Genomic DNA, 12,232 nt, shown 5'->3' on the forward strand with positions numbered 1-12,232 from the left:
CTGATACCCTTCTGTCGCAAATCACTCCTGACACACTTCTCCACCCACTCCAGCCTGCCTGCACTCTCTTCTTCACCTCTCTTCTGCACTCCCCGTTACTTTAAACAGTTGACCCCAAGTATTTAAACTCATCCACCTTTGTCACCTCCACTCCTTGCATCCTGACCATTCCACTGCCCCCCTCTTTCATGCATAGGTATTCCGTCTTGCTCCTGCTGACTTTCATTCCTCTTCTCTCCAGTGCATACCTCCACCTCTCCAGGCTCTCCTCAACCTGCACCCTACTCTCGCTACAGATCACAATGTCATCTGCGAACATCATCGTCCATGGAGACTCCTGCCTGATCTTGTCCGTCAACCTGTCCATCACCATTGCAAACAAGAAAGGGCTAAGAGCCGATCCTTGATGTAATCCCACCTCCACCTTGAACCCATCTGTCATTCCAACCGCACACCTCACCATTGTCACACTTCCCTCATACGTATCCTGCACCACTCCTACATACTTCTCTGCAACTCCTGACTTCCTCATACAATACCACACCTCCTCTCTCGGCACTCTGTCGTAAGCTTTCTCTAAATCTACAAAGACACAATGGAACTCTTTCTGGCCTTCTCTATACTTCTCAATCAACATTCTCAAAGCAAACATCGCATCTGTGGTGCTCTTTCGTGGCATGAAACCATACTGCTGCTCGCTGATCGTCACCTCTCCTCTTAACCTAGCTTCTATTACTCTTTCCCAAATCTTCATGCTGTGGCTGATCAACTTTATACCTCTGTAGTTGTTACAGTGTGTTATCACATGAGGATAACCAGCCATAAAGGGTTCAACATCTGGTTCATGTGTTGTGGCATCTTCACCTGACTCATCTAGGCTTCATGTCTCTGGTGGCTTCGGTACTGCGGTACTAGCAAACTGTCACCATGTGGCACTGGTCTCATGGCTGAATAGATTTCTCATTTTTAGTAGAGAAGTCAGATACATTAGTCAGACAGAAATAACAGTCCATCACGTGATCCTTGTTCTCGCCACATCATTGGGACTGCAAATGGCATTGACTCCCGAGGACCTTTGAGCCAAGCTCTCAGGTTGACTGCACATGTTGCACAACAAGTGTGAGGAGCCCAGGGTTTCTCTTGGTCACCAAGTTTACATCTGAAGTGGAGCTCATAGGCTTTCTTAGTAAGTGCAGTCATAGTGTGTCTTTGAGTCTTAAGAGTGTCCTCACCACAGATGTAACGGGATGTACTGCAGCTGCTGCAACACTGACAAGACATTTCTGCTGTATTAAGTCTTCCTGAAGACAATACATTCTGTTGTTAAGTATACTCACTATGCTACTGCCTGAAGAACATGTGCATGAACATGCGTCCAAACAGCATGTGTACATGTGAGCACCTTTTATAGCCTGTCTGCAGCATCTAATGTGACTCAGCATGCCCAAGCTGCCTAAGACAACATCTGCCTAAGACAACATCTGCATAGCACCTACACTGAGTACATGCCCAGGCAGGCTTGGACTGACCAAACCAGCTTGCTTTGTGGGCAATATACTAGTAGACTTACAATATCCAGGAACTGATTGTGGACTTCAGGAGGTCTAGAAGCTGCAGCCACTCCCCCATACACATCAATGGGGTGAAGTGGAGCGTGTCTCCACTTTTAAATTCCTTGGAGTTCACATCAGCGAGGACCTCTCCTAGACATCAAACACCCAGGCCCTTGTGAACAAGGCCCAACAATGCCTGCATTTCCTGAGGAGGCTGAGAAGCACCCGTCTATCCCCCAAAATTCTCCCCAACTTCCACCACTGTACCATAGAGAGCATCCTGACCAGCTGCATCTCAGTGTGGTACAGCAACTGCACATCAGTAGACCAGAAAGCTCTGCAGTGGGTCATCAAGGCAGCAGGACCAGCAGCTCAAAATCCATAAAACACACCCCAAAAAGCAAAACCTTCATTGTCCGGTGAATAACTGTCCTAAACCAAGAACATGGCCTGTGTGAAAGAGCTTGATGTCAACCAGGAAACGTAGCCGTCTGCAAAGCACTTCAACACTACGCATGCTGCCAGTTTGAATGCCAACTACCCTACAAAATCTGATCACTGCAAACAAAAAATAGCAAATATGATGGCATCATACAAGCACTCCATTTCTACTGTCTGTTAATCAACGTCGGCACATGAGAGTGCAACGGCTGCATCAGTGCATGTCTCGGGGAACCTTGCTGAAGCTCAGAAGACATCCACTGATGCTGAGCTGAGTAAAATGTGTGAGTCCAGTGACCATTAACTCAGAGTGTCTGACAGTCTGAGTCTGAGAGAGGAGTTGTGAAGTCTGATGGCCAGAGGCAGGAATGACCTCCTGTGGTGCTCTGTGGTGCTTTTCGGCAGAATGAAAGTACTCCTGTGCCCAACTAGCATGTAATGGAGCGGGTGGGAGACATTGTCCATGATGGCACATAACTTCAACAGCGTCCTCCTCTCCGAAACCGCCGCCAGAGAGTCCAGTTCCACCTCCACATCACCGGCCTTGTGGATCAGTTTATTGAGCCTGTTTGCATCTGCTACCCTCAACTTGCTGCCCCAACACACAACAGCAAACAGGAGAGCACTGGCCACCACAGACTCACACCGCATCCTGAGCATTATCTGGCAGATGTTGAAGGACCTCAGCCTCCTCAAAAAGTAGAGACAGCTCTGTCCCTTCTTGTAGAGGGCATCAGCGTTCTTAGCCCAGTCCAGTTTATTGTCTATATACATCCCCAGGTACTTGTAGTATTCCAGAGCATCCACACTGACCCCCTGGATGGAGACAGAGGTCACTGGTGTCATGTCCCTCCTCAGGTCAACAACCAGCTCCTTTGACAGCTAGCAAGATCATTTGTGCCCATCTCCCCTTCCTGTGAGAGAGTTACCATCCCCGCTGAGTTTGCAGAGCCTCCAGCATCATCAAGGACCCCCACCACCAGGGTTCGAAATTAACTTTTTGGCTTACCGGCCAAGGTGACTGGTAGATGAAAAAATCTACCGGCCAAGCATATTTTTTACCGGCCAAAATAATTAGTAGCCTTTTTTTGTGCCATACAAACGTTTTCAGAACATATCAATGAGACAATAATGTATTGTGTTGAATAAAAGCTTTTAAAAATGTGCAGATTTGAAGCAAAAATATTTTTATGTAAAATTAGTCAATGGTTAAATGATAAAATGTTACAAGTATGATTTCATGTTTTATTTGCAGTATTATTATAACTACTCAAGTGCTCCACATGCCCATCCCTAGTCCCAGACTACTTCTTACTCTACAGCAGCCACTCTCTCTGCACCGTCCATGAAGTCTGGCCTCCTGCTCTTAACAGAGTCTTGGTGCCACAGATTAACAGCACTGGTTGGGTCATACTCCCTGATCTCGGGAGATGACAGCTGCACCATCAGTAGATCCCGGAGTGTGACTGAGTTGAGGTTTTTTTTTTTAAATAACTTTTACTTCTGATTTTCCCCTTTTTTTACGCCCAATTTAGTGGCCAATCGATCCCTATACTAGTTCAAACACCCACCCTCGTACTGCATGCGTTCGCCAACTGCATCTCTCTGGCCGGCAGTCTCGAAGGAGACGCCTCGCCACTTTCGTGACAAGGCGAATCCAGGCCGAATCACTGCTTTTTCTGACACACCCAGAGTCGCATTCATGTGACGAACACAAGCCGACTCCGCCCCCCTCCCGAAGACAGCGTTGCCAATTATTGCTGCTTTATTGAGTCCGGCCATAGTCGGGTCTGACGAGACCGGGGCGCGAACCCCGGTCCTCACTGGGCAACTGCATCGACACAAAGCCGATGCTTAGACCGCTACACCACTGCGGACCCTGACCGCCAGTCAGTTTTAACCTGTTTCATGGTGTCGAAGCTAGCACACAGCTAACGTTAGTGCAAGCTAGGTGTCAAATACTAGTGCTAGCTGGCTAACGTTAGCTACAGCCAGCACTTTGTTTACGCTGTATAAGGATATTTTGAGATGACAACTAAATTCACTTACTCGCACATCCATTCGAAGTCAGAGAGATTTTCCTGCTGGTCTGCTCAGGCATGGCTATTAGCACCTTTACGTAGGATGTTGCGAGGACAGGCTCCAACTGAGCCTGAGAGGCCTTCATACAGGTAATGTGACATCTGGAGGTCTCATGTTCCCTGATGTTTTCTACCTTCATTATCTTGTTACCGATGACATATGAATTGCTAGGTTTTTGGCATACTGGCGACAGACGGAGCAACTCATTATCATGGTCTGTGCGTTATACTCCAGCCAGCATCTCGCACCTCCTTTATCGTCATACCTCCACTTTTCACTAAACTTTATTTTTTCGGTTTGGTGGTGATGGTGGCTTCCTCCTCCTCTTCGGGGTATGGTTATCTTTTTGGTGGTGGTTTTGCACCTTCTAAATATCACCACGTAACTGGTGTTGCTGGCTAACGTTAGATAAAAGAATAGAGTAGGCTAGTACCGAGTTTGACAGGTGCTGCTGTTGTTGTTCCTCTCGAGTGTGTGCGTAATGTTACCCGCCAGTAACGCCTAGCAACATTCTAATGCACTTTGATTGGTTAATTTCTGTTATTGCTGTTGCTAAGGAGAGAGAGAGAGAGGGAGAAAGAGCGAGAGACATGGGGGGGATTATGTGGTTGGACTTCACTTTTTTTTTTGTTACTCGCCATTTGGCGGGTAGGCTTCTAAGATTTACTCGCCAATCAGAAAATCTACTCGCCTTTGGCGGGTGGCGAGTGTTAATTTCGGACCCTGCCCATCACCCTTCTCACAACCTGTCTGCCCTCCTGACGTCTGGCAAGAGGTACAGGAGCATCTGTGCTTCTTCCAGTAGAATGCTAAATAGCTTCTACCCACAAGCAGCCAGGATCTGTGTCAGGCTCAAACTGTGTTCCCCCCCGACCCCCCCGGTCATGCACCCCCATAAGTGCTGGTCATCAGTGATGGTTCCTGAATGCATCTGTGGGGTTGCCTGACATTGTCTTGGATGGTCAAAGATTCATCAAATATACCTTGCACTCCCTCCTTACAATTTTTATTAGCCAGTACATTTTAATATGTTTCGCTGAATTGTCTGCATTAACTGTACATACTGTACATGACCTCACTCTGTGTGTAATCTATGATGTCACATTATAAATATGTTACTTCTGTGTATTCTGTGCATTTGACAGCTGGAAGAGGGAGCCCTCATCTGTTGCCCTTCCTGATGTCACCGTGATTTTGCGCTACACAAATAAACCTGGCTTGACCATGTCATGGTGTTGGGCCTGGCTTCTCAGAAGGAAGTGGCTGCAGGGAGAATGAGGACTAGATTCATGTCCCTCTTAAAAGCAATCACATTACAGCTAAAGTAAATTCCTGAATCCCTTCAGATCATGGACGCTTTTTGTGTGTGTGTGTGTGTGTGTGTGTGTGTGTGTGTGTGTGCGTACGTGCGTGCGTGCGTGTGTGCGTGTGTGTGTGTGTGTGATAGCACTGCTCACCATGTTGGGCTGTGGTTGCAGTACCAGCCTGGCCTGTTTCTTCCTCTGTTTCCTGTAATAATTCTCAAACGTTTCTCGATCACCCTGCCAGCACAGACAGAACAGACAGCAATGGGACAAGAGATGAGTTCCGCATGCATTATGTTCAGTACTGGCCATGTCTTTTCATTCCAAAGCTCATTAAAACAGAAACAACAGCCTTCCCAGTAATGAGACAAGCTTTTCAAGCAACCCTGAACATGTCTTACTGAAGAGCCTCTCAACTGGTTGGACTTATGGAAGACCCTCCTCTGTGACTGTTCAGATAATGCTTCATTAACGTCCTTATGTTAGAGGATACATAAGCTTATGTTCACCACACATCTAGGGCGTCCAGCTAGCGTAGCGGTCTAGTCCATTGCCTACCAACACGGGGCTCACTGGTTTGAATCCCCGTGTTACTTCCGTCTTGGTCGGGTATCCCTACAGATACAATTGTCCGTGTCTGCGGGTGGGAAGCCGGATGTGGGTGTGTGTCCTGGTCACTGCACTAGTGCCTCCTCTGGTTGGTCAGGGCGCCTGTTCGGGTGGGGGGAGGGGGAACTGGGGGGAATAGCGTGATCCTCCCACACGCTACGTCCCCCTGGTGAAACTCCTCACTGTCAGGTGAAAGGAAGCGGCTGGTGATTCCACATGTATGGGAGGAGGCATGTGGTAGTCTGCAGCCCTCCCCGGATCAGCAGAGGGGGTGGAGCAGAGACCAGGCCAGCAGCTCAGAAGAGTGGCGTAACTGGCTGGATGGAATTGGGGAGAAAAATGGGGGGGAGGGGAATCAAAAAAACAAAAAAGGTGAAGGTGAGCAGATGTAAACATGGTTTGGGGAGGAATGTAAAGTGTTATCCACTGCAGCACTACAGACTTGTCAGACAGAAACTGGTTCCAGATCGGACAGTCCGGTTTTCGAACCATTTCTCCAGGTTTGGTTGCAGAAGTGAACCAGATATTACAAGTCCAGCACATTTTAGACAAAACAACCAATACAAACGCTGCACAATCAGAGCAGAGAATCATTTAAAGTGGTTTCTGGTTTCACACAAGCAAATGATTACTGATACTGGTTACTGATTAGCATACTGTCTGTGGTTTCTCTGCTCACGGAGGGAAAAACACACATGTATTACCACGTGTGTGGTGTCCCAGCATATGAAGACAGACTTACATCTGTTGTTTCTACTGTAATGATTTATTTCTACATGAGGGTTCTAGTTTTGACAAGCCTTTAGTCAATCTCATGATTGGCTATCTGAACATACAGATTACACTACATGGATAACGTGCACACACAAGCAGGTGCCAGCTGCCCCCCCGTGCCCCCCAACACACACATTCAAAGTTAAAGTAACACCCCCAGGTCACTATGATGCAAGTCTCACGTGACAAGCAGCAGTTGTGCTACATCCCTGAACCCAATAAGCGGCCCGCGGGCCAGGTCCTGTCCATCAGAGCCAAATGTCTGGCCCAGCCAACCTACCGGCCCTAACGCACCTGTCATACCGTGAAACAAAGTGTGCAACACGTGAAGTAAAGTGCCTGCTGCTCCACATTATTTTTAAATTTTTTGGATCCCCCCCCCCCTTTTTCTCCCCAATGTACTTGGTCAATTACCCCTTTTCTGAGCTGTCCTGGTTTCTGCTCCATCCCCTCTGCTGATCCGGGGAGGGCTGCAGACTACCACATGCCTCCTCCCATACATGTGGAGTCTCCAGCCACTTCTTTTCATCTGACAGTGAGGAGTTTCACCAGGGGTGGGGTAGTGCGTGGGAGGATCTTAAATCAAGATTTAACGACCTCCTCGCTTGAGCTGTGCTTTTGTCAGGAGCAGCCATCGTCCCGTTTACTACTGATGAGTTTTGTTGTGATTGGTATGCGATTCTGTTGCCTGACTGCAACACAACTGGTCTACCGTGTTTGTCCCATGGCTCCGCAGAACTGCCGTCACGGGCTATGTGTTGCAAACTGTGGTCACCCACTCATTCATGGATGGCCTGAGAGGGGCGTTCAAAACCCCCAGAACAACAGCGACCTAACTAAAATGACCGTCTGTCTGTCTTTACATTTTCTGAACAATTGTTCATCTGCTCGGCTTCACACTTGGTGGGGGCGCCGTGGGTCTGGACGGTTTTGTGCTGGTCATCAGACTGACTTGCATGATGTAGGACAGCTAGCCTATAGTATCAACAAGGTGTGTCATGTGTGCTACGCCCTGCACCCTGTGTGCTGCATCTTGTGTGGTACGGTCATTTTTGATGATGATGTCATTGATGATGATGATGACACTGTCATTTTATTCCGGCCTGTGTGTTTCAACTCTAATTGTGCAAGGTGTTGAACCGGTGTATTGGGTACTGCGTAGGGAGTATTGTCATAGTGACGTGGCCTCCAGGGTGTTTCTCCATGCAGGAGGCATTTGCGTGTCATGTGTAGAGTGTGGCTGTTGTCTTGCTAGCCTATGTTTGGTGTTAGACCAACAGGTGAGGCATGTCCCCATGTTGTCATGTGATGCAAGCTAGGTCTGGTCTGCACAGAAGCGTAGCGCAATCCAATGGCCAATTCATTGTGTGGATTGTTTTGTTGTTGTGCGAGTGATATGAGAACACTGCAACGGTGGACTGTGTTTCTGTCTTTGTGTTACCCGCATGGCTAGGTTTCTCTGTATAAAGTGAAACGCTACTGACAGTATTAACTGTCTGTAGTAACAGCAGAATATTGTTTGCAGTAACCCTGCAACTGGCCGCGCACATCAATGTATGTGTGTGCAAGTGGTGTGTAATAGTGTGTGTGTGTGTGTGTGTATGTGGGGCTGTCCACAGGGTGTTGTGATACGTCTAGTGCAGCAGTGTGTAGTTGGAGGGAAGGTGCACGTGTTCTTCCAACCCGCTTGTGTCCTTCCTGCCTTTAGCTTGCTGCCGCTGGCTAATCCTTGTGGCGAATAGGGAAGCATCCTAGTGTGGAAGCCTTCCCTTGCCAGTACATAGCCTCTCCTTCACCAAGACTCCTGCCAGGCCTCCCCGCCACCACATGTTAACTGGGGTCTTGCGGCCCCAGGCTAACTGGGCAGGAGATCTCGGAGCAGCAGTGGGCCCCAGAGATACGGTGTGCAGGCTTACCCTGGTGGACATGCCCTGGCACCTATCAACCACTGCCCCGCTGCCTTGTGGGTGAGCCAGGGAAGACAAAAGGCTAAGGGAGCACACCCCAACAGAAAAGCAAGCTGTGGCAGCACGCTTCAAGGTGGTTTCTGAACAACTGGATTTCCAGCAGCCTCCTGCAGGTGTGAGGAGGTGCCGGTCGTCTAGGGGTCCCCCTTGCCATTGGAACCATCTCCTCTACAAACAAGTCAGTGGCGTTGGGAGAAGCACACACCCCATGCCTCTTTAAAACCATCTCTGTGCATGTATCTTCTTCTGTTACCTGACCTACCTGTGTAGGAGCACACTGGGAAATAGGGCTCCCCTGAACACCACTGGGTAATGTGAACCCTGGTCAGGACCGTTGATTTGTGCACACATTTGCTCTGGTAACGATTTGTAGATAAGGCCTGTTGTGAACTGTGTCTCGATGGTTTGTCATTTTTAAAAAGTGGGTCCCCTGAAACACTGCTACATACATATGCTACATATATACATATACTACATACATATGCTACATCCATACATATGCTACATACATCCATCCATACATGTGCTACATGCATATGCTACATACATACATATGTTACATACATATGCTACATACATACATATGCTACATACATATGCTACATACACACATATGCTACATGTGTTGTCCGTCCGTCGCAGAGACGAGGACCATCTAGTCATCCTATAGGGGCCGAATTCTGCGGGTGCGAAGATGGCTGGTTAGTCCAATCTGCGCCCTGATTGTTCTTTGGCAGTGTGGGCATTGGCTAGTGAGAGCAGCCGGAGGGTTGCTGGCACGGTCTTTCCTGGCCTGCCTGCGGCTCTCTGCTGCAGCAATCCTGGCAGCCTCATATGTGTTTGCACAATTTCGGACAGCTGCACACCACTCTCCTCTGTTCAAAGCTTTCTGTTCCCATGTATCGTAGTTGATGGTGAAGGCCTTTAACGAAACCTTCAAGGTGTCTTTGAAACACTTGTTTTGACCACCATGGGAGCGTTTGCCGTGCTTGAGTTCACCATATAACAGTTTCTTTGGGAGCCGGTGGTCTGGCATGCAAACTACGTGGCCCACCCAACGAAGCTGTGATTGCTTGAGGATGGTGTGTATACTCGACAGTCTTGAGTGAGTGAGGACCTCTGTGTCAGGGATCTTGTCATCCCACTTTATGCCAAGCAGTTTTCTGAGGCATGTGGGGTGAAAGTGGTTTAGTGTTTTTGCATGGCGTTTGTAAACTGTCCATGTCTCGCAGCCGTAAAGCAGTGTAGTGAGAACTATGGCCCGATACACTTTAATTTCTGTCTCTTGGGTGATGTCTCTCCTGTTCCACACATTCTTGTGGAGTCTGCCTAAAGCAGTACTTGCTTTAGCAAGCCATGTGGTCATCTCTTCATCAGTGGTGACATATCTGGAGAGAGAACTGCCCAGGTAAGTGAATTTGTCGGCCGCATTTAATCGATGCCCATTTATGGTGATGTTGGGTACATTTTATGGCTTGCCTGGAGCTGGCTGATGAAGTACTTCAGTCTTTTTTATGTTGATGGTGAGGCCGAAGTTGTTGCAAGCCTCTGAGAACTTATTGATACTTTGTTGCATGTTGGCTTCAGATGTAGCGTTGAGGGCGCAGTCATCGGCAAACAGAAGATCGTTGATGGTTGCTGTTTTAATTAAGGTTTTTGCTTTAAGCCGCTGAAGGTTGAAGAGAGAGCCATCAAAACGGTAATTGACAGCAATGACAGCATCCCGCTCTCTGAAGGCATCTGACAGCATGGGTGAGAACGTAAGGCTGAACAGGGTTGGGGCAAGGACACAGCCTCGTTTTATTCCATTAGAGACAGGGAACGGCTCAGATGCAACTCCGTTGTCTTGGACTCTGGCTAACATGCCATCATGTAGTTGTCGTACGATAGTGATGAACTTTTTTGGACATCTGTATTTTGCCATGATTCTCCAAAGACTGTCTCTGCAGACAGTATCAAAGGCCTTGGTCAGATCGACAAATGTGGAGTACAGGTCAACATTTTGTTCCTGGCATTTTTCTTGAAGCTGGCGGGCAGCAAACACCATGTCTATGGTCCCGCGTTCTTTCTGGAATCCACATTGACTCTCAGGTAGAAGTCCTCTCTCGAGGTGTGCACTGAGGCGATTAAATAAAACTCTTGCAAACAGCTTGCCTGCAATGGACAGTAGGGAAATTCCATGGTGGTTATCACATGATTGGCGATTTCCCTTGCGCTTATAGAGATGGACATTTGAGGCATCTTTAAAGTCCTGAGGTACTATTTCAGTTTGCCATATGAGATAAAACAACTGCTGAAGTTTCTTAGCAATCGCAGGCCCTCCTTCTCTATACATTTCAGCTGGGATGAAGTCTGAGCCAGGCACTTTTCCGCTTGACAACTGACCGATTGCCTTAAGCGTCTCGTCCATTGTTGGAAGGGTGCTCAGCGTCTCATCAGATGGAATTTGGGGTAGTCGATTGATGGCTTCATAGTTGATGGTAGAAGGACGATTCAAAACATTGCTGAAGTGTTCAGCCCATCTTTCAAGAGCCTCCCCTTTGTCTGTGATTAGGAGCGGGGATGAGCCAGCGATGGTATGACCGTAGACTTCTTTCAGGCCATTGTAGACGTTTTTCCATGTCATTTCTGTCTGCAAAGCCCTGTATCTCATCAGCTTTGTTGCTCAGCCATGATTCCTGCATTTGGTGTAATTTTCTTTGGATAGAGCTGCCGATGTTCCTAAGTGCATCTGTCTTGGCCATTGACTGGGGGTCTTCAATATGAAGTTTGTAGGCACAGCATTTCTCTTCTAACAGCTGTTTTATCTCGGTGCAGTTTTCATCAAACCAGTCTTTGTGTTTCCTCGTGGAGGGGCCTAGACACTCCGAGGCTGTGTTATACACTGTGTCACGAAGTGCGGTCCAAGCAGCCTCCACATTCTGGCTATCCAGCACAGTAACCTCCAGTCGTTCCTCCAGAGTGTCTGTAAAGGACTTCATGATGTCATTATTCTTTAGATTACTGACATTTAGACGTTTTTGTGCTTTCATGCCTTGTGGGCGTCTCTTGGGCTGGATGTGGAGATTGACTTTAGAAACAATGAGGCGGTGATCCGTCCAGCACTCTGCCCCACACACAGCCTTTGTAACTCTTATGTCCTGCCGGTCTCTTTTCCTGACAATGACACAGTCAATCAGGTGCCAGTGTTTGGACCTCGGGTGCATCCAGAACATTCTGTTGCGGATGGGGAACTGAAATACTGTGTTTGTGATCAGAAGCCCATGTTCTGCAAAGGTCTGAAGAGGTAGCAATCCATTGCTGTTGCAGCTTCCAACTCTGTGCTTTCCAATCACGCCTTCCCAGGAGATGCTGTCTGTGCCAACTCCTGCATTAAAATCACCAAGAATGATGAGATTTTCAGTGCTGGGAATGTCGGCAATGACAGTATTCAGGTCTTCATAAAACTTATCCTTGATCTCATCCGGGTTGGTCATCGTGGGTGCATAGGCGCTGACAATAG

At 48.0% G+C, this 12,232-nt stretch overlaps 1 protein-coding gene across 2 annotated transcripts in view; it reads right to left on the reverse strand.

The window, feature by feature from the left end:
* exoc6 (exocyst complex component 6) overlaps nt 1-12,232 on the reverse strand; it is a 149,786-nt gene that overhangs the window by 81,204 nt on the left and 56,350 nt on the right. For both annotated transcript variants that reach the window (XR_008811869.1, XM_056297792.1), the window contains exon 10: nt 5,534-5,617. Coding sequence is in view for 1 of the 2 variants with exons in the window: in XM_056297792.1 (XP_056153767.1) it covers nt 5,534-5,617 (84 nt within the window). In the remaining variant the exon portion in view is untranslated. The remainder of the gene's footprint in view (nt 1-5,533; nt 5,618-12,232) is intronic.

The sequence above is a fragment of the Lampris incognitus genome, chromosome 17 (genome assembly GCF_029633865.1).
Source record: "Lampris incognitus isolate fLamInc1 chromosome 17, fLamInc1.hap2, whole genome shotgun sequence".
NCBI lineage: Eukaryota > Metazoa > Chordata > Actinopteri > Lampriformes > Lampridae > Lampris > Lampris incognitus.